This window comes from Cimex lectularius, unplaced genomic scaffold, assembly GCF_000648675.2.
Source record: "Cimex lectularius strain Harlan isolate CLEC.00 unplaced genomic scaffold, Clec_2.1 scaffold169, whole genome shotgun sequence".
NCBI classification, from domain to species: domain Eukaryota; kingdom Metazoa; phylum Arthropoda; class Insecta; order Hemiptera; family Cimicidae; genus Cimex; species Cimex lectularius.
The window spans coordinates 315,874-338,818 of NW_019392751.1; the positions used below are offsets into that span (position 1 = coordinate 315,874).

General features: G+C 35.6%; 3 protein-coding genes across 5 annotated transcripts in view; 1 reads left to right on the forward strand and 2 right to left on the reverse strand.

Moving 5' to 3' along the window:
* Nucleotides 1-17,011, reverse strand: part of LOC106672017 (rootletin) — a 101,665-nt gene extending 84,654 nt beyond the window's left edge. The window contains exon 1 of the mRNA XM_024227258.1: nt 16,580-17,011. The gene's annotated coding sequence lies outside the window, so the exon portion shown is untranslated. The remainder of the gene's footprint in view (nt 1-16,579) is intronic.
* LOC106672026 lies at nt 5,992-7,917 on the reverse strand. The gene has a single exon (XM_014403099.2). The coding sequence runs from the start codon at nt 7,813-7,815 to the stop codon at nt 6,253-6,255; it is 1,563 nt and encodes a 520-aa protein (XP_014258585.1). The 5' UTR covers nt 7,816-7,917; the 3' UTR covers nt 5,992-6,252.
* A 1,758-nt stretch (nt 17,012-18,769) lies between the features above and the next one.
* LOC106672023 (cadherin-23-like) overlaps nt 18,770-22,945 on the forward strand; it is a 135,864-nt gene continuing 131,688 nt past the window's right edge. For all 3 annotated transcript variants that reach the window (XM_014403095.2, XM_014403092.2, XM_024227259.1), the window contains exon 1: nt 18,770-18,868. The gene's annotated coding sequence lies outside the window, so the exon portion shown is untranslated. The remainder of the gene's footprint in view (nt 18,869-22,945) is intronic.

The following is a 22,945-nucleotide window of genomic DNA, read 5'->3' on the forward strand; positions in this document are numbered from 1 at the left end:
CACAACATTGAAATATGAAAAAAAACACATCATTTACAAATTGTTTTTTCAATTATAATTTGGCTTAGATTAGGCTTAGTAGGGACTTCTTGTAACCCGACTCTGGATTTTTATGAATATGTTTAGCTGCCGAAATCGGGTAAGATGGCGGAGGTGCGTGTGCCCTGATGAAGGATATCGACAGAAAGGTTGTTGCTACCTCTGCCGCCCCCAAGACCGGTACCTGGCACCCCGACGCTGCCCCTCGATCCATACCCTCTTCCTACACATCTCCCTCCCCGTGGTGGGCCTCTTCAAAACAAATAAGTGTGTTACAAAGGCATTACGATTTTAGTTCGAATCGCTTTTGACGCGAAAACATTTTTATTAAAGACATTTATTCTTAATGTTCGATTTTGAAACGCAACGGGCTGACTTTGTTGGATGTGGTGAAGTCACCAGAATAAGGCATAATTGACCAACAAGCCAAATTTATCAACTTGCTATCATAAATTTCATTCAAATTTGATTTAATTAAGAAACTATGTTAATAATTATTACGTAGGTCGACATATTAAGACAATCTTTTTTTGCTTATAACTAGCAAACTTACAAGAAACAAGGTGCGTCCCAAATAAAGTTCACCAAATTCAAAGAAAAGTGATAAAACAACATGCTAAATATTAATTCGAATTTAATAAAACAAAATGCGCGAATTGCATAAAACTGTCAATACTTTGAATAATGAGCCCTGGGTGTTAAATTTAATTGAATAAACTACGGTTATTCTTTATTTCTTTTTTCTTTTTAACTTCAAATTTTTTAATTATTATTTTATTTATATCCTATTCACATGCGTAAATATTACAAATGTGATTAGAAAACTTTTTTTTCATTCAGTCACAGCATTAACAATACCGTAGCTAAACTCGGAGGAAACCAGCCATTGCTGGGACGTGTGAGTAGTTAATGGGCAAGGAGGTCTCTTCGGGGATGGATCATTTCGTTGACAAAAGTAATGTTGAGTTCGCTGTGGATAGTGAGGTTAATGACGTAGTAAGGAGTTTTGACTTTTGATTGGAAGGATTTAATGTGCTGGATGTCTTGGCAGAACCCGACAGTTCCACATGCTTAAAGTGGTGCTAAAGAAAAAGTTTTATAATAATGTAAATTAATTTGACCCTTTTATACATTTTTCGTAATATTATATATATGCATTTATATTTTATGTTTTCAATATTTAAATTATTTCATGCATAATTTTATATTTTATCTATATGTTCTGTATTTTAGTTTATTACGTTATCAGTCATTATGAATAAATAATTGAGTGTAAAAAATAAAAATAAATTGTGTTTTGTTATTTTGCTATGCATTTAATTTGATTTTCACAATTTTGGATTTACCCCATTTTTCACGGCATCCCCAGAATTGTAAAATATCATGCTTTACTTACTTTGTTCGTGAAATATTTTAAAATAGGGAAATAGTCGATTTTTGATTTGAGTTTTATAGATAATTATTGTTATTAGTGCAGTCATGTTACATTTTCATTTTTTGGATAATGTGTAAAATATTGTAACATTTTTTGTTCAGCGTGTCCCTGCGTTCTTGTTTTTAATATTTGTATTTCTTTGTCTGCCCGCTTCGATATAGACTTTCCCTCGAAAAGAGAAAATGTGCGTGTCTTCATCTGGACGGAACTAGGCTAACGGCGCCGTTCACAAATCTAAAATTTCTCGTCCCGTTCCCGTTTTCCACTCAATCCCATCTGCAATTAGCCGGAGACGTTTTATGCAACCCTATATCCCCGGCTATACCAGAACCCAAATTGCCTTCATCGCGTTTCCGTGACGGTTAAGTTGTCATGACTACATGACAAATTGAGATGTACAATTCAGCCATTACAATCAATTTTTTTCAATTAATTTGCTAAATTAGATGACCTAAGATCAGGCCTTATTGGAATATGACTTGTGAAACGGAATATGCCAGAACACCTTACGTAGATCATAAACAATCTATCTGGCCCACAGATGGTGAGAAATTAATCTGGCTACTTACTTTTGGGTACACTCTGCTGGGTCCCAGGACATGTGTAGTAGAAGACGCTTTTGGAAGGAATGGCGCTGCTATACCACTGATATGTCCTGAGCCCTTCTGTGGCATAGTGATTCACAGAATCAATGCGTTTCTTGGACAAAAAGACAAATTGAAAATGAGGAAGCAGTGAAATTTACTCATTGAACAAAACAATCCGGAAAGACGAAACAAAATGCATCCAAGGAAGCGGGAAAAACATCAAATCATAGTTGGATTCTTGAAAAGACACTGCAGACTGAATATGCATCTAAAGAAGATTGGTAAAACCTAACAGTGTACGTGCAGCTTATGCAAAGAAGCAGAGGAGACAACAACATACCTATTAACAAACTGTGGCACCACATTTGCCCTCAGGAAGAAGTGTTTTGGGATGTACAGTGTAACAATAGAAGAAAGTCAACCAATTGAACCGGGCCTACTAATCAAATTTCTTGATGAACTGGAATTCACCAGTCTACTGTAAGTAAAGAAACAGGGGATATAGCTCTCACAGGGCATCACACACCTCCCCATATTACATCTACATCTAAATCTACTTTTGGGTGCAATTATTGAGTTGGGAATTCTTTAATTGACATGCACTAGAGATTGCTACTGTAAGAGGTGGCTGCTACTACTTAAGAGATCTACATAGAATATATGTCTGTTTATTTGGTTTATCAACATAATCACAACTAATAAATTACTGATACTTCTTCATCGGTTATTATGACTAGTTAATATTATGATTTTATTATGATATTACGTAAAATTTCATTTACCATTGAACCACGAATCGTGTGATAAGTCTAATTTCTGATGTGTTTAAGTTGAGTGTTCAATGTATTTTGACACTTTGAAGAATTGAAAAGAGTCTTTAATGAAATTTCAACAGGTAACCAACGGTGATAAGATAAACTTGTGGTAATAATATGTTTAAACTATGGTCAACATTAACATTTGGCCCTCAATGTTTTTCTTTCAGAACAGATAATATTAGTTTTAGTCATAATTTTTACGTGGACAGACCTTCAAAGAATTATTTCTATTTTCTAAACTGATTATAAGTTATTATTTATTTTTTAACGATGGTTCGCAACAGCACAGTTCATATCAACCTGGGTGCCAGTGTTTTTGACATTCAGGGCCGTTTGGCTCGAACCGGTACGTTTATGTTGATGATTTTATATTTTTATCATAGCCATATGTGTCAATAGGTTTTTTTAAACCTATTTACCTATCGTAAAAATTATTATTATTTTTCCCTCTTATCAATTTTCTGAGATGCTACTAAGTTGACCTTTTTCCCTTTCTCTGGTAAACCCGGAAGAAGTGTGTTTATTGTCATGTACATTTCCTGTTCCTTAAGATTACGGGAGTTTTACATTTGCATTTTATTTGTTTTAGGTTATTCATTTAGTGTAAAGTTAAATAAGTGGAAGAAGTTTTGTTAAATCTAATGTCAATAGAAAATTATCATTATAGGAAAGAACAGCAATTTTGTTGTTAAAACAATTTTATTTCATATTGTTACTAATTTAAATCCAAGTCCATGGAATTCACAAATATATCCAGATCATCTTTGTATTTCTGTAAAAAGATACTTTCCTTTAGAGGCCATATATCTCCGCCGAGGAGGACTTTCCGCATGAGGGTCGCTCTAAGGTTCTCCTGAGTTTTGCAGCGGTAGATAACGGCGTTTCTTAGAAAAATTTCAGTTTTGCGAAGCTGCTGTCCGCTTTTGGGAGAGTTTTGGAGTCAGATTATAGTCGAAAAAGCTGTCTGCCTCAGTTATTGGGCGTGTCCGTTTTCTCGAACATTTCAATGTGAAGAAAATAATGGGAAAACGCCGGGAATCAGAATTTTCCCGTTCATGGTCCACTTTGTAGAGGTTTCGTTAAGAGACAGATTACATAGGAGTCGGCCTCTTTACGACCTGTGCACCGTGATCAGTATTGGTCTATTGTGCATCTCCATTTTTTTATCTAGAGCTCCCCGTTAAACTTAGGGTTTTTGCCCGACCACAAAACTTTTTCAAGGGCTCCCGAGCGTATCCTTCAGACCTGGCTTTTCCTCTCCTAGAATAAGGAATCTCAGCTTACAGAGGCCTTCACACCATGAGAGGACGTGTTCCGCTGTTTCTTCTTCTTGGCGTTATATGCACAGGCTTGTTATTCTATACATATGCCTCCGGAGTCTGCAGTGTCCAGTTGGCAGCCCAACTATTATTCTAGTCCTCGTCACCGTATTGCCCTACTCACTTTTGACAAATAGACCACCTTTACTATCCTCCATGCAGTGGAGAGTATCTCCAGGCTAGGGAGGCCCTAAAGATTCTCACCAGTGATGGAATTAGTACTTCCCGCTCATTCTGTATAGGGCACATCCCATCACCCGGGGATTTCTAGGGAAGAAACCCATTAACCACCCACCTGATCTTCTCTGGTTTGAATGTGTTAGCTGCCTCCTTCCTGTATTCTTTAGAGTGGGGTGCTCATCTCCCGGGTATTTTTATTGACGCTGGAAAGTGTTTACCAATTAACATGGACAGAGTTTATTCTGTTGTCTCTGTAAAAGTTCCATCCGGTATTCGAATGAAGTCTAACTGTCCCCCAGTACCTTCTTTTGCCAACACTCTATGAATTCTCTTGACAGGACTTTCTCCTTGAGTTTCTGCGGCCTTTCTTATCTCCTTATTGTACTGGGTAAGTGCCTCTTTATATGTGCCCCATGTTCGGTTGAGTTTGGCATACTGAACAGCCTTCTTACCTGTCCTCTCTTTTTTTCAGGCTTTCAGGTTAGTTCCTTGTCCTTTCAGGGCAATTCCTTTCAAAGGTTGGCAGAATTCCGTCATTTACTTCCTGAACTGCTAGGTCAAGGTCCTCCCTACCCATAATTTTAACCTTAGCATCCCCGCGAGAGTATACATAACCCGCTCAATCGGTCTCTCTAGTACTAGGGTATGTTGCAAGTATGGGAGGAGTAGTAGAGTATGAAATCTTATGTATCTATGGTCAGAGCATGATGGCTCTTTTGACACAGTTCGTAATATATTCAACACCGCGTCGGCCCATTAAGAGAAATTTCACTGTATTTGATAAGATTTAATATTCTTCTTGTAAGAAGTATAAAAAATTATTATTAATTTAAAAAAATGTTTTTTTACGTTTTAATAAATATTCCATAAAAAATGTTTATATTTAATTTTGTCTTCTTAAACGTCTTTGATTAATTTTGCAGTCAAATTCTCATGGCTTTGGAATACTTTATCTATCGGGATTCGATGATGGATCGGACTGCTCTCGAACTGAGTTAATTAAAATTTTTAATAAAAATAATGCTCCTATCTGGAATGGAATAATTATTAATAAGGTTGGTTTAATCTTAATCGTTTCGTGACCTCAGAGATAGTCTCGGTTCAGATGAAAATTTTCAACGAGTGTTAAAATGAAATTTATATTATTCTTTAAGACGACATTTATCCTCTGTTTCCTTGAGAGATGATAAATATCAAGAAAACAACTTTTTTCAACTAATTAGCATTTCCATTTGAGATAACTATTTAAATGAATAAGACAGATAATTAAGTCACAATCCACATTTTATTAAAATAATATAACTATTTACAAGAAAATGTACAAAATCTATTTATATCACAATCATTAAGTAAAAAGAACTGTTTTTACATTATATAGAAAATAGGTCTAACTTAGGTTATTAATATTAGCAGATGAAAAGGGCAGAAATATTGAATGCGCCAGGTTCCATTTTCATTTGTATTCAAATGAAATGACAGTTTTTTTTCAGTAGCCACAATTTCAGCAAAAGATCTATTATTCCGTGATATTTTAACACTATAATGAAAAATCACTATCACATTTCTAAACTTCACGTAAAAAATGTTTAATTTTAATTTTTAATTAAAACAAATTTTATGCCGAACAAAAATCGACGTTGAATAGTACAAATCATCGCTTTAAAAACCGCCTCATAACACCATTTAAACAGTCAAGGCAATTGACAATTATTTTCAAGTCGTTTTTAAAGATTTCTTCCTAAATCATTGTTAATACAATATAAATTAATGTAACTCATAAATAAAACTTAAAACAAAAAAATCAGTCTTTTTCTACCGTGGGAGATTAGTAAAGGCACTGATGCAGTGCAGAGGGGGAATTGTCTGATTTTCAATCAGAATGTGTGAAACGTATTCCTCCTTCCTTGCAAAAACCTGAGGACGTTGGTCAGAGGTAGCTGAATGTGATAATATGCGCAATACGGTAGAGGGTCCCAGTAGGCGAAAAGGGCCTCCCGCTTGTCCATGACTGTCCCGAGGAGGTCGGTGACGGATTCGACCGAGGGGTGTTTGAGGGTTTGTATGACTGCTTCGTGCATCCAGTATCTCCCACTGGATGAAATGACCGGCCCGGAAGCTTGTCGCGAAAAGTGCCGACACGGCTTCCAAACCAACCTGGCGTGGACCGATGTGTGGCAGATGTAGGGAAGAGACACGCCCACCCTGCAGCCGAGGGGGACGAGTCCATTTGCAGAATCGACGAATCTGAAGCTCATGTGACCCGACATAGTCTTCTCGAACTTTGCCGACTGGAGGATCTTGTCTATCCACCGGTCGATCTCTTCATTTTCGACGGGTGCCATGTTCCCACCGGACGATTCTAATTTGCAGGTCACGTTTGCCACTACGCGGGACTCTTTAACCGTGGTGCAGGTAATATAATGATCGCCCGGGTAGTCCTTAACTATCACCCAGGGACGCTGCAGTGATATATAGTGCGGTGCGGAGAATTCTCGTTTTACTTGAGGAAGTAGGACTTTCATCCTGTCCCGTACTCCCGAGGGGCCGCAGGAGAACATGAGAAACATGCCAGCTCTGAGTTTATCCTCGTCGTACAACCGGTACACGTCCTCCCTCGAATAGACCGGGTAGTGTTCCGGAGTCCGGAGACCTTCCAGTCGACATTGTCTCATCATTTCGATTACGTCGTCTAACAAGCAGACATCTCTTAAGCAAGGACAGAAAACTGTCACGCCCAACCTTTCCAAATAAGGTTTCACAAGAGCGTCGTAGTACGCGGTCGACGTGGCGCATACTGGGATGTAGTACGAGACACGTTCTTTCAGTACGATATCGGCCAGAGCTTCTTTATATTGCTCGGCGCGGTCCCCGGACGGTTTGGGAACGAAATAAAACTTATCGACAGCAGTTGAAAACTTGGCCAGCCCGAAAAGACCCTCCAGTTCGACTACCACGACTCTTGTACCGGCGGCATAAAAATTTCTCGCAAGGTGTAAAGCCTGTATAGAGCTCCCTCCACTTATGAGTACGGTCCGTTTTTTCCTGTTCATCTCGCTCGATGGTGTGATGGCCCAAGTAATTATCCACTTCACGAACGATAACGGTATCTGAACGCACTTCCAGAACACCCACAGCCAAGCGGACAGCCACAATGCCGGCCCCATCATCAAAAACTGACTCCATATCAGGTAAATAACGGTTGCAATGAGATTGCGGGCGAACCGCAGGACGAACGTGGGATACCAGCCGATTATGTTGGGGAGCAAATCTGGCTTCGGAGGTGGCGAAGGGGTCAAATATCGTCTATCCAGCAGAGTGAACGTCGAACTGGTGGACCTTAGCAGTCTCGGTGGAGGAGAACAAGAAATAGGCGTCGACGGAGTGGGTGGCGTTGGTGACCACATCGTTCCAACGGTCTCGGCCGAGCAAGCTGGCATGATTGCCGATGGACTTCCACTTAACTGACACTCTTCAAACGTATGACTTCAAACTGACCTATCGAGTACATCGTCTGTCTTCACTATCTTATCTCTCCCTCCACTGAGATTAACACACTTCTAAACTGTTACGCAATTCCTTCTCATCCCTCCGCCAATCTTTGTTTACGTACAGACACTAAAAATATTTTGCAAATTACCAATATTGATTAAAAGAGATCCCACCCGTTTTATTATTAATAACTCTATCGTATTTTAAAACAATTACAAGCTATAAGCATTGATTGGACAATCCGATAAGACTAAATACAATAAAATAATTCGTGGATTCTTGCTAATTCTGCCTTATTTTTTTTTCTTTTCAAATTGTTGCCTAGAAACAAATGTGCCTTAATGACCTCTGTGTCAAATCTACTTGAAACTTATCATTTTAATCTAAATATCAATAATGCATTCTGTGTATGAATTTCTTATCATTTTTTCACTATTTACTGTTATTTCCGGATGTAGTCATCTGGCTATTAAACCTTAATTCGTTGTACTGGTGAGGCTGTAACATTTAAAAGCTCACAGAATCCATACAAAAATCCTTTATTGGATGTTACACATCATTAGGCCCGCCCAATCATGCCGTTTTGGGCAATACTTTTTACAGCTGGATAATTGTACGATTTGAAAGCATGATAAAGAGGTCTGACATTGTACTTGGTTGTCTGGTCAGACTGAAAAGTTATGGTAGACCTCGCCTATTGTTTTAAATATTCATTTTTATTATTTTGAAATTTGACTTAATATTTTTTAAATTACAGATAGTATTATTATTTATAATTTAAGCAAAACAACTACCATTAATTAATCGAAAATTGGATTCATATTTCATTGTTTATTTGTGAGAGTAAGTAAGATTTTTGAGTATTTTCGAACATAGTTGTTCTTTTATATCTCATTGTGGACCATGACCATGACCATTTTTCATGAAAGTAGATGCAGAACAGAAACGAAAAAAAGACGAGCGATATCAGACGGACCCTAACACATAATTAATAGTGGCATTAATTTGCTGAAGTTGTGAAATATTCATCTTCAGTTTTTACCGAAGAAGGTAAAATTTCGAAAAAATTACTCTTTTTTCTATAGTCTTTATTTACTTACACATGCGTCAATTGTAGCGCTTAAATAAATTTAATAGCATTTTATAGCGAAAACAAAACAAAATTTTCACACAAAAATATAAATAAAACAGAAAAAGGAAGAACTACTCATTAGTAGTTACTCCTATATATTAGCATTAATCACATTCACTGTTATTTACTGTCACTTAGGATGTCACGAGGTCATTGACGCATTAGCCGTCGGGGAGGATTATATGGAGCGGGATGAAAAGTTTCTGACATGAGGGTTTGTTTGACTGGATAATTGTTTGTGAAACATCTTGTAGCGGTGTTTTCACTACTTCAAGGACATATTGGATTGGTGAAAGTGACATGTTCACTTTTTTGTATGTTTACTGTCATCTTCCACTGCTTGAACTACTGCTCAAGAGATGTAACATTGAAGGCTTTGCAGCTTTCTGGTTGGAATGACTGTGTCTTATGGGAGCAAAGGAAGGTGGTATCATCCGCATAGGTAGTAAAGATCGTTTCTGGAAGAGTAAAAATGTCTGCGCTATATTCCGTGAAGAAAGTGGGTCCTAATTTGCTTCCTCGTCGTACCTGCATCCGAGCGATACCCGGTTGATAGTGAGTGGCCACTGATGACTTGAAAGTATCTGTCGGATTTTAGGATCAGGTAGTAGGTAAAAGGGAGGACTTTCTTAAGCTTCCAGTGGAGTCTCCGAGTGCATATCCTATAGAAGGATTGCTTCACATGTAGGAATACCATACTGGAGCATTGCTCTTTTGGCGAACAGCGGAATGAGTAAGTTCCAAACTAGTGGCCAGGGATAAGGTTGTAAGAATGAAGGCTGGAGAGAATGTGTTCTCAAAGCAGCAGTTTTTCTAGGCTTTTGTCCATTATGAGCAACAGTCTAATTGGATGGTATGGTGATGAAGGTTATGTGGTTTATCAGGCCATGGAATCATTCTGATGAGCGAAAATTTTCGTTGGGAAGGGAAGGTAAGGAAAATTAAAGCTTTTTAAGGCAGATGTCGTAGAATTTTGGCGGTGATCAGGTCGAAACCAGGAGCTTTTTTTGAGGGTAGATGACTTATGATACAGGATACATCATTGGGTGTGACTGGTTTTGGTGGAAGGGAGAGTGGTAGAGGAGATGTTAGGTCCTGTTCAATGGTTCTATTGAAGTCGGGATCATTCAAGTCAGGGTGAGGACGTGGATAGATAGGAGGCGAATAAGTCGGCTTTTCCTCCGTTGAACCAAGCCCAAGAGCCATCACCTCGGCGAAGGGGAGAAGGAACGGATTCCGAAGATAGGATTCTGTGTGTTGCTGTCCAAAGAGATTTATTCTCTGTAGTCAGGGAAAGTAGCTTGTTGTCTTAGGGTCATTTAGTTCATTTCTTTGTACATGAGTTAGTAAGATAACGTTGCTAATTGGCTGTTGAGCTTCGTTTCTCCATAATGATGGTACGTACAGTGGAGTGACGTACTTGTTTTAAGTAGATCTTGTTCGTATTTTTGTCGACTCTAGGATAGTACTTTGTATAGTTTCAGTAAAGGATTGTACAGCGTTATCTATATCGTTAGATATTTTTTTGTGGTGTTAGTAAGCCAAGTTTTTGTTCAAGGGAAAGTCTAAATGATTTCCAATCAACTGGGGCTTTAATTAGGGTAACTACTATAGGAGATGGGAAAGGAATTGTAGCTAACATCAGTAGGACAGGGCTATGATTTGATGAAATTTTGTAAGGTTAAGGATTTTATAGTGGAGATATGCCATCCGAGAGGAGATGAACACATCAAGGATGGCCGGAATTTTGGAGAGAGATTGGCCAATAGGTAGATTGATTGGGGGAAATGTACTTTAGTTTAAGAAAGGAAGGATGTTAGGAAGCGTTTGTCCACGAAGGTTCGTCCCGCGACACTCCCACTGTTGATGATGCGCATTACAGTCACCACCGGATAAGAATGTAAGACCAAGCGAAGGGAAAAACGAAGTTGTTAAAAACAATCATTCAACAAAAAATATATTGAGGGTTGAAGGACCGGTAGGATCAGTGAAACTCTGACTATCAATGTTTGCTATGTTGATTGTATAGGACTATGCTACACTTATTATTTATTGAAATATTACTGTACTGAATTATTTTAATAAACATTTATAAATAATCAATTTAATATAATTAAAAACAGATTGTCTAATCTCCAGATGATTGCAGCAAAGCTGGTGGCAAGTGCGATCTATTGTATCTTAATAACACCAACTAGTACTAAACTATCACGCTAGAACGTTCGTGTATGACCTATACTAGGATCTCCCCAACTATCATTGTATTTACAGCATTATTTTGTACACATGCTATGTCTGAGATGTTTTTAATTTACTATTAAAATTCTAATCCTAATTTATATAATTATAATTAACATCATAATTTAAAAAATATTCACTGTTTGATTAATAGAGAGATTTGCATAACATTTTTCCTATTTAAGGTCACCGTTATTTTTAACGTCTTTCGAATAACTTTGACTCTGTTTGAAGACTTTTTGCATAACGGATTTTGCCGTTAATGCTCTTTCCTGGTGAGTTTGTAGTTAGTTCAGATTTAGTCGTATCTTGCAAGTTTGGAAACAAAGGCACCGTTCCCGGTTGTGTTTTCTCTTGATTGCTGTCAATAGTTTGATAAATGCTGATGACCTGTAGTTGGGGAAGATCTAACGTATAAAATACACATTAATTAACTGGCGATCCTGGGCAAGTTTAGTTTAAATGGCCAAATTGAGGACGAAAAGTAAAATCCAAAGTGCTTATTTTAGTCTATGACATTATTGAAGGAAAGAAGTATACGGTCACCGTATTTAGCCATTCCTGCTTGTATGTAAATAAAACACCTAAATACACTGATGGACAAATTTAACTTACCACTCAATTTATTTAGTTTAAATTAAATTCATTATCGTTCAACATTAGTTGCAGGCAATTAGGACCTATCGTACTCAAAATAAACAGTAAATAATGCTTTCTTTACTTCCTTTGTTAGTTATGTACTGATTAATCCCATTTGCACAAAAACTACTATAATGCCCTTCCATTCTGCTACGCCTAAAGATCGCTTTCAGTTAATTTTTTTCTTTCTGATGATTTCATTTGATATTATTTGTATTTATAAACATTTTTCAACAGTTCCAGTCAGGTAATTGAGTGAGTATGACAATCTCAGGGTAACATTATTACAGGAAGGGAAGCCAGCGCGAAGTCGCCAGGAAACTGAATGTAAGTCACTCAACAATAGGAAGGTCCTTCTTAGGCGCTTCAGAGAAAAAGGGTTTTATACTAGAAGGCCCGGTTAGATCGACCTAGGTCTACAGTCGAAAGAGACGATAGATTTATCCGTCATCACAAAACCGAAGCATTACAAATGAGTTAAGAAATCTGATAATCAAGTCCGACATTTTTCGATTTCCGGACTGTAATAAGAAGGCTCAATGAAAATAACCTCAGGGCCCGGCACCCTGCCTCGTGGACATCTTACCACAGCTCAGAAAATAGCCAGGCTTCAATTCTTACTGCAACATGTGAATTGGTCATCGAAGTATTGGGGACGAGTGTTCTCTTACAGATGAGGTGAGAGTTGGCCCCAAATATTCAAATGGAGTTGTAAGTTGGGTGTAATTTCGAATGGAGACGCTCAGGTGAACGGTACGCCCCATGGTGAATAGTTCCTCAGGTGGCATTCCATGGTGAGTCATTGATGTTCTGAGGTGGCATTACTTTGGACGCCCGCACCGAATGGTTGTTAAGCGAGGAAGATCTCTAACTTCACAGAGGTACTTTCAAGATAAATCGAAGAGCATTTGCCCTCTACATCGGTGAGAGATTATTGCTACAGCAGGATAATGCCAGGCCCCACAGACCAGCTCGAAGTCCAGATTTGAATTCAGTCGAACACATTTGGGACCAACTTAAGCGACGAGTAGGACAGCGAAACCCAGGTCCTCGTGATTTTATCAGCAATCTTTTCCAAAGGCGTGTAACTGACGTGATTCGTCCCAGAGGTGGAAATACTCAGTATTAAAGAGAACAACATTTTTTTCTACATTTTCATTTGTTGTTTAATTTTTAGGGGTCCGGATTTGTGAAAACTTGTACTAATTGTAAAAGTTTACAATAAAATAAACTATTTTAGTTTATTTTTACTCATATAATATTTTCTTCATTAATTGGACAATATCGCCCCCCCCCCAAAAAAAAACTGCTTTATTGACTTTATCGTCATCCGTTAGCAAGCCCTCTATTCTAAAACAAATATCGAAGGACGCTATTTCAGATAGCGCTCCGTTAAATCTGTGCCTGCACATTTCAATAAATTTAGCGTTATCGTTCACGCTAACGTTATTTCTTTCAAAATCTCATTAATAAATTTCACTGGTTTGCAAAATACGAAAGAATAAAAGTGACATCATAAAGAAGATTAGATAGCATGCTAAATTACTTAATTCGATTCCAGGGTTTTATTTATTATTATTTTAACTAGACCTTAATGATTTATTTGTGAAATGTTTATTTAGGATAAATAAATGTTTTTGGCGGTAAACTCCAATGTCCTGTGTTATGTTTTTTTTCTTACAAAGGTCTTAAGCAATCTTAAGTTCCTGCAGGCTCTTCAAATTAAGGTGTGAAGCCTTCAATTCAAATCATCTCCTTTCCCAGGTAATAGATTGTGGAAAGGTTAACAGTATGTAAATCAAAATCTAGGGAGAACATTCATCAGTTCTGACAAGTTGGTAATCCCTGACAATCACCGACGTAAAACATTTTAATATCTGATTTTATTCAGTTTAATTCATTCTGGTGAATAGTGTTATCAATGATAATGTTTTCATTAATAATCAGTTAAATAAAAAAAAACAATGTTAAACCTCATGCTCAAAAGTTAATAGCAATGTCGAAATGGCTAATTTCAATGATTTTCTCATAATGTTTCTTTAACAAAAATGCCTATAAACCTTTCTCTAAGCTCACCTTTTAATTGAATCTGTCGACATCTTGGTTTTGTAATTGCTCCGAAGGGAAAAACGACGTGTTCAACTCGTCTCTCAGATATGGAAGTCCGTTTCGAAAAAAGTTGTTCACCCTATTTTACCTTTTCGTTCGTTTCTCGCTGTTAATTAAGGCCCCCTTTATTTTAACCTATTTTCCAATATTTTTGTTAATTTATCAGAGGTCAATTGAAAGGCGACAATAATATACGAACAAACATTTAGAGTTAAAAAGATTACATGATTGGTTAGAGCGCCAGGGTACAGTAGAGGTCCTGGGCTCGAGTCCCGTTTCAATAATAAAATTGATAAATTAATTACAATAGCAAAATGGATAAATGAGACAAATAATTGTTAAAATGAAAAGAGGTAGTTGGTTCACGAATACAAAAATTATTTACTAAATATAAATAAATTATTGAAAATATACATGTTCGTACAAGTTTAGTTGATCAAATATTGTGTTAACGTTCCGTTGTTAGGAACATACAATTGGTCATTGGTAAACGTAATATGTCACATCACTAGTATATGTAAGATAAAAGGTATTTAAAAATTATTTTCATGGAAGTAATTAGTCCTCCACTATATTTCTGAAACGTTCCCCTTTCAATAGTGAAACCTAGGGAATCCCCAGATATAGCATAGCGCCCATTTACACTGTCTGCGATGCGACATCCACAAAGCTGAAATCGCAAAATAAGAAGCTTTCATTGGCGGTGAGACTATACGTCTTTAACTTGGTTCATTCGGCAATTGCTTCTTTTTCGTGGCAGTTTAAAATGGTGCAGACGATTTTCAGCACATTTACATATTTTTGCATCACAAGTCATATGAACATTCAAGGTATCGATTTGAAATCTGCCCTTCCTTTAGCACCGCATCGCATCGCGAACACAATATAAATGCCGAGTAAAGACAATACATGATGAAACGATACAAAATCCTTCCACGACTACTTGACAAACGACCCAAATTGTCACTGCCCAACAAAAGACAGACTGTTCAATACAACTCCATACTACCAATAGAAATAAAACGACTAGAACTCAGACAAACGCTCGAGCAACCTCGGTATTCAAACCGCTCAATCAAAGATTCTTTGGGAAAAAAATGCACCAGTTTATGTATCAAATCAAAGTACACACTAAGATTTATATGTTGCCTTTGTTCACGAAGTAACTTTATTTCACTAACATAAATTTCACAAAAATCTTCGCATGACTATGTGACCTCACCTCGTTTAGAGGCAGAAAGTCACTACAAGAAATCCTGAACCGATTCGATTAGGAAGATTCAAAAGCTACGAATAGTTACTAATAAGTATAAATCTTTTATTACTGCTATAATTTCAGATGTAACATAAACACAGCTCTCAATAAAAAAAAATTAATTACACCTTGATTATAAAACACCCAACACCAAATTAAAACAAAATAATTTTCTCCGCTATTAAATTTATACAACTAAAAGAATAATTAAAAAATTGAGATAAAAAATGAAACAAATTCCTGTGCTATTGATACCGAAACTTATGGGTTAAAAGAATAATGAAATAAATCTAGGCAAACAACGGTTTGAAAATCATGCATATATTTACTAGTGCCGTCTTCAATTCAGTTCAGTCTCCGATACACCTAGGTGTCTAGCCGGGCGCACCTTATCTTAACTTCTTCTACTACCGTGTACTTTGTTGAGGTCCTTTATATTTCCCTACATATTCATCGACCGGGCCGTGACAACTGCATGCCCGTGAATCAAAAACCTCATCACACCATATAACTTACTATCCTGCCCGTTGACTGAAGAAACGGGGTCCTAGAGATCTCTTAAACAAATGACTGCGAGAATGAAGCAACTGAAAAAAATCGTATAATCTATGGATCTTCTGGACTCTATGTAACTTATGGACCGCTACCAGTGGGTTGTTTACTTTTACTTGTTTTTGTCTTGGCTTCTAAATAGTGCGAAAATACAAAAAGTTCGAGGTTTTTCAAAAGAGGCTTAAAACTCTTCGTTTTAACCGTTTGACTATGGAATATGTAAAAATCTTATGTTTACCTAGGTTTCTTCTTTGCCGAGAAGTTCCGTCTTGCTTGTGATCATTTCATTTCGAAAGTAAATTTGGTATTTGCCAATGTAAGAAGAATCCTAGTTACTTCTAAATCCAATTCTGGGGTCAGTAAATTAAGATTATTTGATGCATTAATAAAGTCAGTTTTAATCTACGAGGCTAAAATTTTGGCATTGCCCTATTTAGATAATTTTGAAGTAATCCTCACTAAGTTTGTCAAAAATCAACCAAATTATTTTGTGAGATTAGAGTTGAACTTGAAGAGTATTAAATTATCGATATTTAAAAGAGCTATACAATTTTAGCTGTAAAAAAATAAAACTATTCAAATAAGAAAAAATAAGGAATAAATAAATAAAAATATTTTTATGCAATCATTATGTAAACTATTTTGAAAAGCGGAATAATTTACTCCGATAGTCTAACATCTGATTAAAAATGACGAGATGAAAATTTTGAACTATTGATTTGTATGATTTCTATTGCCTGTTTCATGCTTTCTGGTGAATTTCGAGCGATTTGGTTTCTAGTTTTACCTTCAATTCAACGTTGCACCGTTTGTCTGCATTGCAAACTTCTCTTCCTTTACGGGATGAACAGGAAAAGTAAACCGTGCGGAATTTTAATAAGAAACGCGCCGAATGAGGTGGTAATTTATTCAAACAACGGAATGAAACGCAATTTCGAGCAGAGGGAAAGGTAAACTAAGTCCTTGGGGCGTGAGGATAGGAAGGAACGGTATTTACTATCAAAGACCACAGGAATGCCTGGATAGGGGAAAAAATCCCTGTAACGATCACGCAACACTGATCCGATGGGCAGGTACGATCCTCGATAATCACATGTGACGGATGATGGTGAACGGTGTTGACAACACAAAATCATCTGACAACGATTGACGCCCCGATATTGAGAAATTGTCATCAGGTCTAAAGTCTAATATCCATACAATTGGACCGCCTAAAGTACGCAAAAATGATCGTGTTGAAGACTTGTAATCTAGAATATATATAATATGTTATAAAAACCCTGGAATAGCAATATTATATTGCTCCTGATTCTGTAGTCGACACAGTTAAATCAAAGTAAAATGATCTATTGTCGAAGCAAAAAAATTATGCAGTTTTTAATTCAATTCTAATCCATTGACTTTGAGAAAGTACAGATACCCTTCTTTTCCCAAGCTGCCTTACATAATCCCCTAATCTCCCTTTTGACTGTGTTTCCTGGCCACCCAGAAAGGTTTTCCATTACTCCATAGAGTACGTGTTTACGTAACATCATCACGTCAAACTATAACTAGATCCATCATCCACGTTTATCATCATTAACATATACTAAAAATCACCGTGGGCATCATACATGCTATATGGTAATACTTCACTGTATTTATTATCTCCAATATTACCTGTAGAAACATACCTCATCAAGAGAAGGAAGCATACTTTATATGCAATAGTTTGCATATCGGGGCTATGATATAGCATATATGATTAACGAACACTCTGGATCAATGTATGGTTTAAAAAAAAAGGAAATTTAGTTGCTACTGCCAAGCTTTCGACCTATTTTAAGGTCATCATCAGGGAGAAATAAGTCGAACGCTTGGCAGTAGCAACTAAATTTGCTTTCTTCTTCAAGATCATACTTTGATCCAGTGTTCGTAAGTGAAAAAAGCGGTCAATACTTATAATACTGAAAACAGATATATGATTAAGTAATGTACTAATGCCGTTAATATCAGAAACCCACACGGTTTCTACTTACCACTACCTACTTGAGAGCTATTTCAGAAACCGCAATATCCAACGCCGGTTGCAGCGTGTCCCTTCATTGTAAAACAGTCCACCGAAGAGGAGAACGATGACAACGATGATGCTTAATCAACGACGGCATTTTCAAAATGGCTTATCTTTGATGAATCATCTGTATAACTATAGGCAAACTATAGTCTTTGTCGCAGGAACGGATGAGTTGGTATATGGATGATATGGAAAATATGGTCGGGAACCATTCTCTCTTACAATGGATTTTGGAGTGTATTAGTAGAAGTGACTCAATCTCGGATTCCAATGCAGTAGGTTCCATTTATAAATTGCCTCAATCACAACATACCATTCTGGAAGCCCCTGGAGATAAAGAACTGATGACGAATCTGAGGAAAGTATATTTAATTAAAAATTTGAAAAATAAATACAGTTTTAATATATTCAACATAGTCGTTTTTAAAATATCTTTGTAGAAGGACGGGTTTTCTTTTCTGTTTTTAGTTGGCCTTGTGAAAATCACATCTACCATGTACAGATTATTGCTCCTATTTTATATAATTTCCTACTTTATTTACGACCTAACTTTGTTTTTTCAGGGACACGACATAGTCAGGAGCATTATGAAGTCATTGTAATGGAAAATTAGAAACTTCAATTATTGTATTTTTGGTAAAAATTGATGATAGGAAAATTTCTGGGAGTAAATCATTAAAACATGTAATAATGAAGGAAGCGTTTCCTATGGGATATGGTGTAAGTATTTGTACATTTTTGGCCATGGCTATTCGGACTTCAAGAGGCCGGTAAGTCCTTATACCCTCGAAGTGATACCAACGGCATTTTCGAGCGGTCCCGGAAGCCGCGGGACTTTGACATCTTCGAGGGCCGAAACGAAACGGAGGAAGCAAAGGAAGGGGCGCCGGACCCCACTTCGACCCGCTTCCATGGCGATTCACGTGGTACCAGTCTTTTCAAGTGAGTCCGTAGGTGAGGTTGTGAGGGTTTGACGCTGAAAAACGTTGGATTCGATCTTATTTTTTCATCTACACAGACTACGTAAGTTATCGTTGTTTAATTTATCTATAAGAATATTGCTAGAGAAAAAAAAATTGTGCAGACAATTAAATTTTCAAACTTTTATCCAAATTTATGGAAGAAATTTAATTTATTTTAATTCATAAGACACATACCGTATTATATCAGACTAATTTTTCATACACCAACGAAACCTAATTGAAACAGTTTTGTCGAGACATTCAGGATTTTTGTTTGGACAAATTTTTATTCATATACATCTATAAAAGGATAAATATAATATGAATTAATTATAATAAACAAATGTATAAAATTTGTTTATTATATTTAATTCATATTACATTTATCCTTTTATTGATGTATATGAATAAAAATTTGTTAAAAATATAAATCAATAAAAGGATAAATATAATATGAATTAATTATAATAAACAAATTTTATACATAAAATTGATTTCAATCACCCTTCAACAAACAACTCTATTTAATACATATTTATAGTATTCAATAATCAAATAATTCTGTACACATCATAACATGATTAGGATAAGTTTTCTTAAAATATAAAATCACGACAAATAAACGAGGCTCAAATAAAATTCCAGAAAAGAAAGGAGTGGTTTCTTAATTTATTCTGCATTATATTATTTACCACAGAAGTAAAATGGAATTCCTATAAAGGTTAAATAAATAAAATAGTTAAGAACCGTAGAAAACAGTTTAGTAAAATTACACTTAATTTTTTTTTTGACAATAAATATTACAAAATTTTCAATTCAATTAAATTGCAACGACATGAAAATCTAAACATTCTTCGGATTAAGTAAGACAAAGAAATATTTATCGAAATGTTTTAGTAAAAATAGTATTCTTAAAATGACATTATAGCAAGTAATAAAAAAGTAATCAACGATGATTTGCTATTACTTGATGATTCCAATTTTCCAAAATTTATTTACAACTATGATTGAATTGATTGTTTTTTAAAATCATGTAGTATGTTAAATTTAAGGTTTACTTAAACATTAAATAACTCATTGTCAAAGAACTAATTTAGCATTTAATGATAGAAATGTGTCAAAAATTGGTGAATATTGTCAAATTTTTTTAACATTTACAATTGATACAATATTTTTAATGAAATAGTGGCAGTAATAGTTGAAATTTTCATGTTAGTATTATTTTTCAATTATGCTAAACTGGGATGAAAATACTTGGCTTTCATTGGTTATTCTATCTCAATCTACGTTCGAAAGACCACTACTGTCAGATTTTTTGAATTATGGCATTAAGAATTATGATTTTTTTTCGAAATAAGCAAAGATTGAGTTAACTATCTGTTAAACTGACGGGCCATCCCTCATTAGTGATTTATGGTATTGGCCAAAGCGTTGAGGTTGCCACTGCCCCAAGACGGCTCCGTACCGGGCAGGGAGTGCATTTAGAAAGGGAATCGTGGTCCGGAGATGTTCACGATCCACTTGACATTTGAGGGAGTTGGCCAACTCGGTTCTTCCGATAGGTCATACCATCCCTTTCACTGTAAGAATCGGCAAAACTCGCGGTAATGGCAATTTTAACCGCCGCCGACGCCTGCCCGAATCCTCACACGCCCCGAGGGATCTAGCTTTATGGAAATGGCGAAATATTTCAGAATCCGTCTGTCCTTTTTTCAAGGATTGGATCATTGATGATTGCCAGTTCGCCACGATATGCGAAACCTACATTTTTGTTTAGGTCCGTTTTGAAAATATTTTCGCACGCACGGAAGTAATCGGTCATGATGATATCATAAAACGAAAGAGCTTCTTTTTGGCAATAAATAAAACAAAGCTTAACTAATATACTACTTTTCAAGTTTAATCATTTTATTTTACTTTCGCGCATCTCTTCTTTCTCTTTCACTCTTGTCCTTTTTTAATATAATATTTTTTCCACAATAGAAAATATTGTAAAATAAAAATTTCGATATATACTAACCAGCTGGACGTAAGTGTCATTAGACAGAAATTCCAAATCATTTTTTATAATGTAGCTATATATGTATATTCGTAAATACAATTTTTGTTCTGTTCTGTTCTGCCCTTTATTTCTAATTCCCTATTTTTCTGTCAGAGTATGCGTGAGAAAGAATAAAGAGGAAAAAAGAGAGAACTATTAATATATGTAGATAGATAGAGAGATAGACAGATAGATAGATAGATAGAGAGATAGGTAGATAGATAGATAGATGGATGGATGGATAGATTGATGGATAGATAGATAGATTGATAGACAGAAAGATAGATAGATAGATAGATTGGTAGAGAGAGAGCGAGAGAGAAAGAGAGAGAGAGAGGGAGATGAGAGAAAGGAGAGAGAGAGAGAGTGAGAGAGAGAGAGAGAGAGAGAGAGAGAGAGATATAACAGGATTTTTACACAGTGAGAAATAGAATGTTTATAAATTCTTTATTAAATTAATACATTTCAATGTGATCTTTCAGAAATGTTACTCTCTTCAAACATCTAAAGCATTTTGGCCTAACATTTTCTTGCGATTTTTAATTTCACCCACCTGTCAATGAGGTTACACTTTAATTCAGATAAATCATCATTTATGTATAGATTCAGCACAATATGCTTCATCTTTAATAACCATTGTTTCTGTTGAAATCAGATGTTTCTTTAATCGTATATTGTCACTTTTAATAACTTTTTTGTATTAGATTATTTCAAGTTTTTTCACTTATAGATAACAACTATTTTATAAGTTTGTACTCTATATTAATTATTAACTGAGTATTATTGTTGAGAATCTCAAACGGGATTAGTTTATCTTGAATAGTTCATTATTTTTCTGCACTGAGCAAACCAAAATTTCATTTTCTAGTTTTTGACGTTTGACAGGGTTTGAAAGAGCTCAAATGGATCTACCGAACATACTTGGTTCATGAGGCAGGGCCAGTGGACCATTTAAACCTTTCAGGGTTCACAAAGCAGATAACCGGCCGTGACCTCTTACAATGTCCCCTAATTGTCTGTGTACTTCGGTATGTTTTACTTTCCGCGTGTTGTAGTTATCGCTAATTATGCAATAAAATAATAATAGACCAATAAAATTATTATTTGTAAATCAAATAATGTAGAATAGGTAAAATGTCACTTGTCTTAAGAGTTAAGAGAGTGGAGCAATCAGCAGTTTTATCACGTCATGTCATTGTCAGCATAAGTTTCAGTTCATATTTCTAATCTTTAATTATATGACTCATACACATATCTCACATTTCATGCATACACTAGATACATAAAGTAACAACTAGTAATACGTTTTTATCATCGATTATTATTGCCCGTTGTATCCACCAGTTTTTAGGGCAAAATCAAATTAAAAACTTTACAACAGTTGAAAAAGTTTTATGTGAACATTTTCATGCTAACGACTGCAACTTCGACAAATAACGAAGCAATAACAAAATTATATACAAAACCCAGGAAACAAAGAAAACGTTGGTATAATTAACGATCATTTTTCTTATGAATAAAATATTCACAAAGTGATAATAGACAATTTGGTTGAAAATTGGGAAAATTTATTTAAAAGAAAAACGTCGTAAACTCTTTCTACAAGCAGATAAGTCCATATATTATAAAATCCATCTCTTTCAAAACAAAAATAAAATAAATATAAATAAAAATCCTCACTACGTAAAACTACGGGGTGGAATATACAAACATCTGTTAACTTTTCATTATCGATGGGGCAATTTAGTTAAACACTGACACAAAGATTTGATGCACTAAATAAAATAATATCTATCAATGGCAAATTCTTAGACAAAGGGACAATTTTTTTTGGACAAATTAAAAAATGATTCGCTTTTTTTTAAATAATTGTCGATAAATTAGTTCATAAATACGTGTTATAAACACAAAATCTTTTAAAATAAAATAAAAAAATAAAAATTATATCTCCTACAATATTTGACATGTTTTGACCATAAGTTGGTAGATTGAGTTAAAGAACTTGTACAAAATAGTTGTTCACAAAAGCACGTAAACTATTCGAACTATAAATTTTGTTAAATTTAAATTATTGTTCTTTAATCACGTCCAATATTT

Excerpts from the sequence above, each read along its gene's own strand:
- LOC106672026 (XM_014403099.2), bottom strand. The coding sequence starts at position 7,815 with ATGCCAGCTTGCTCGGCCGAGACCGTTGGAACGATGTGGTCACCAACG.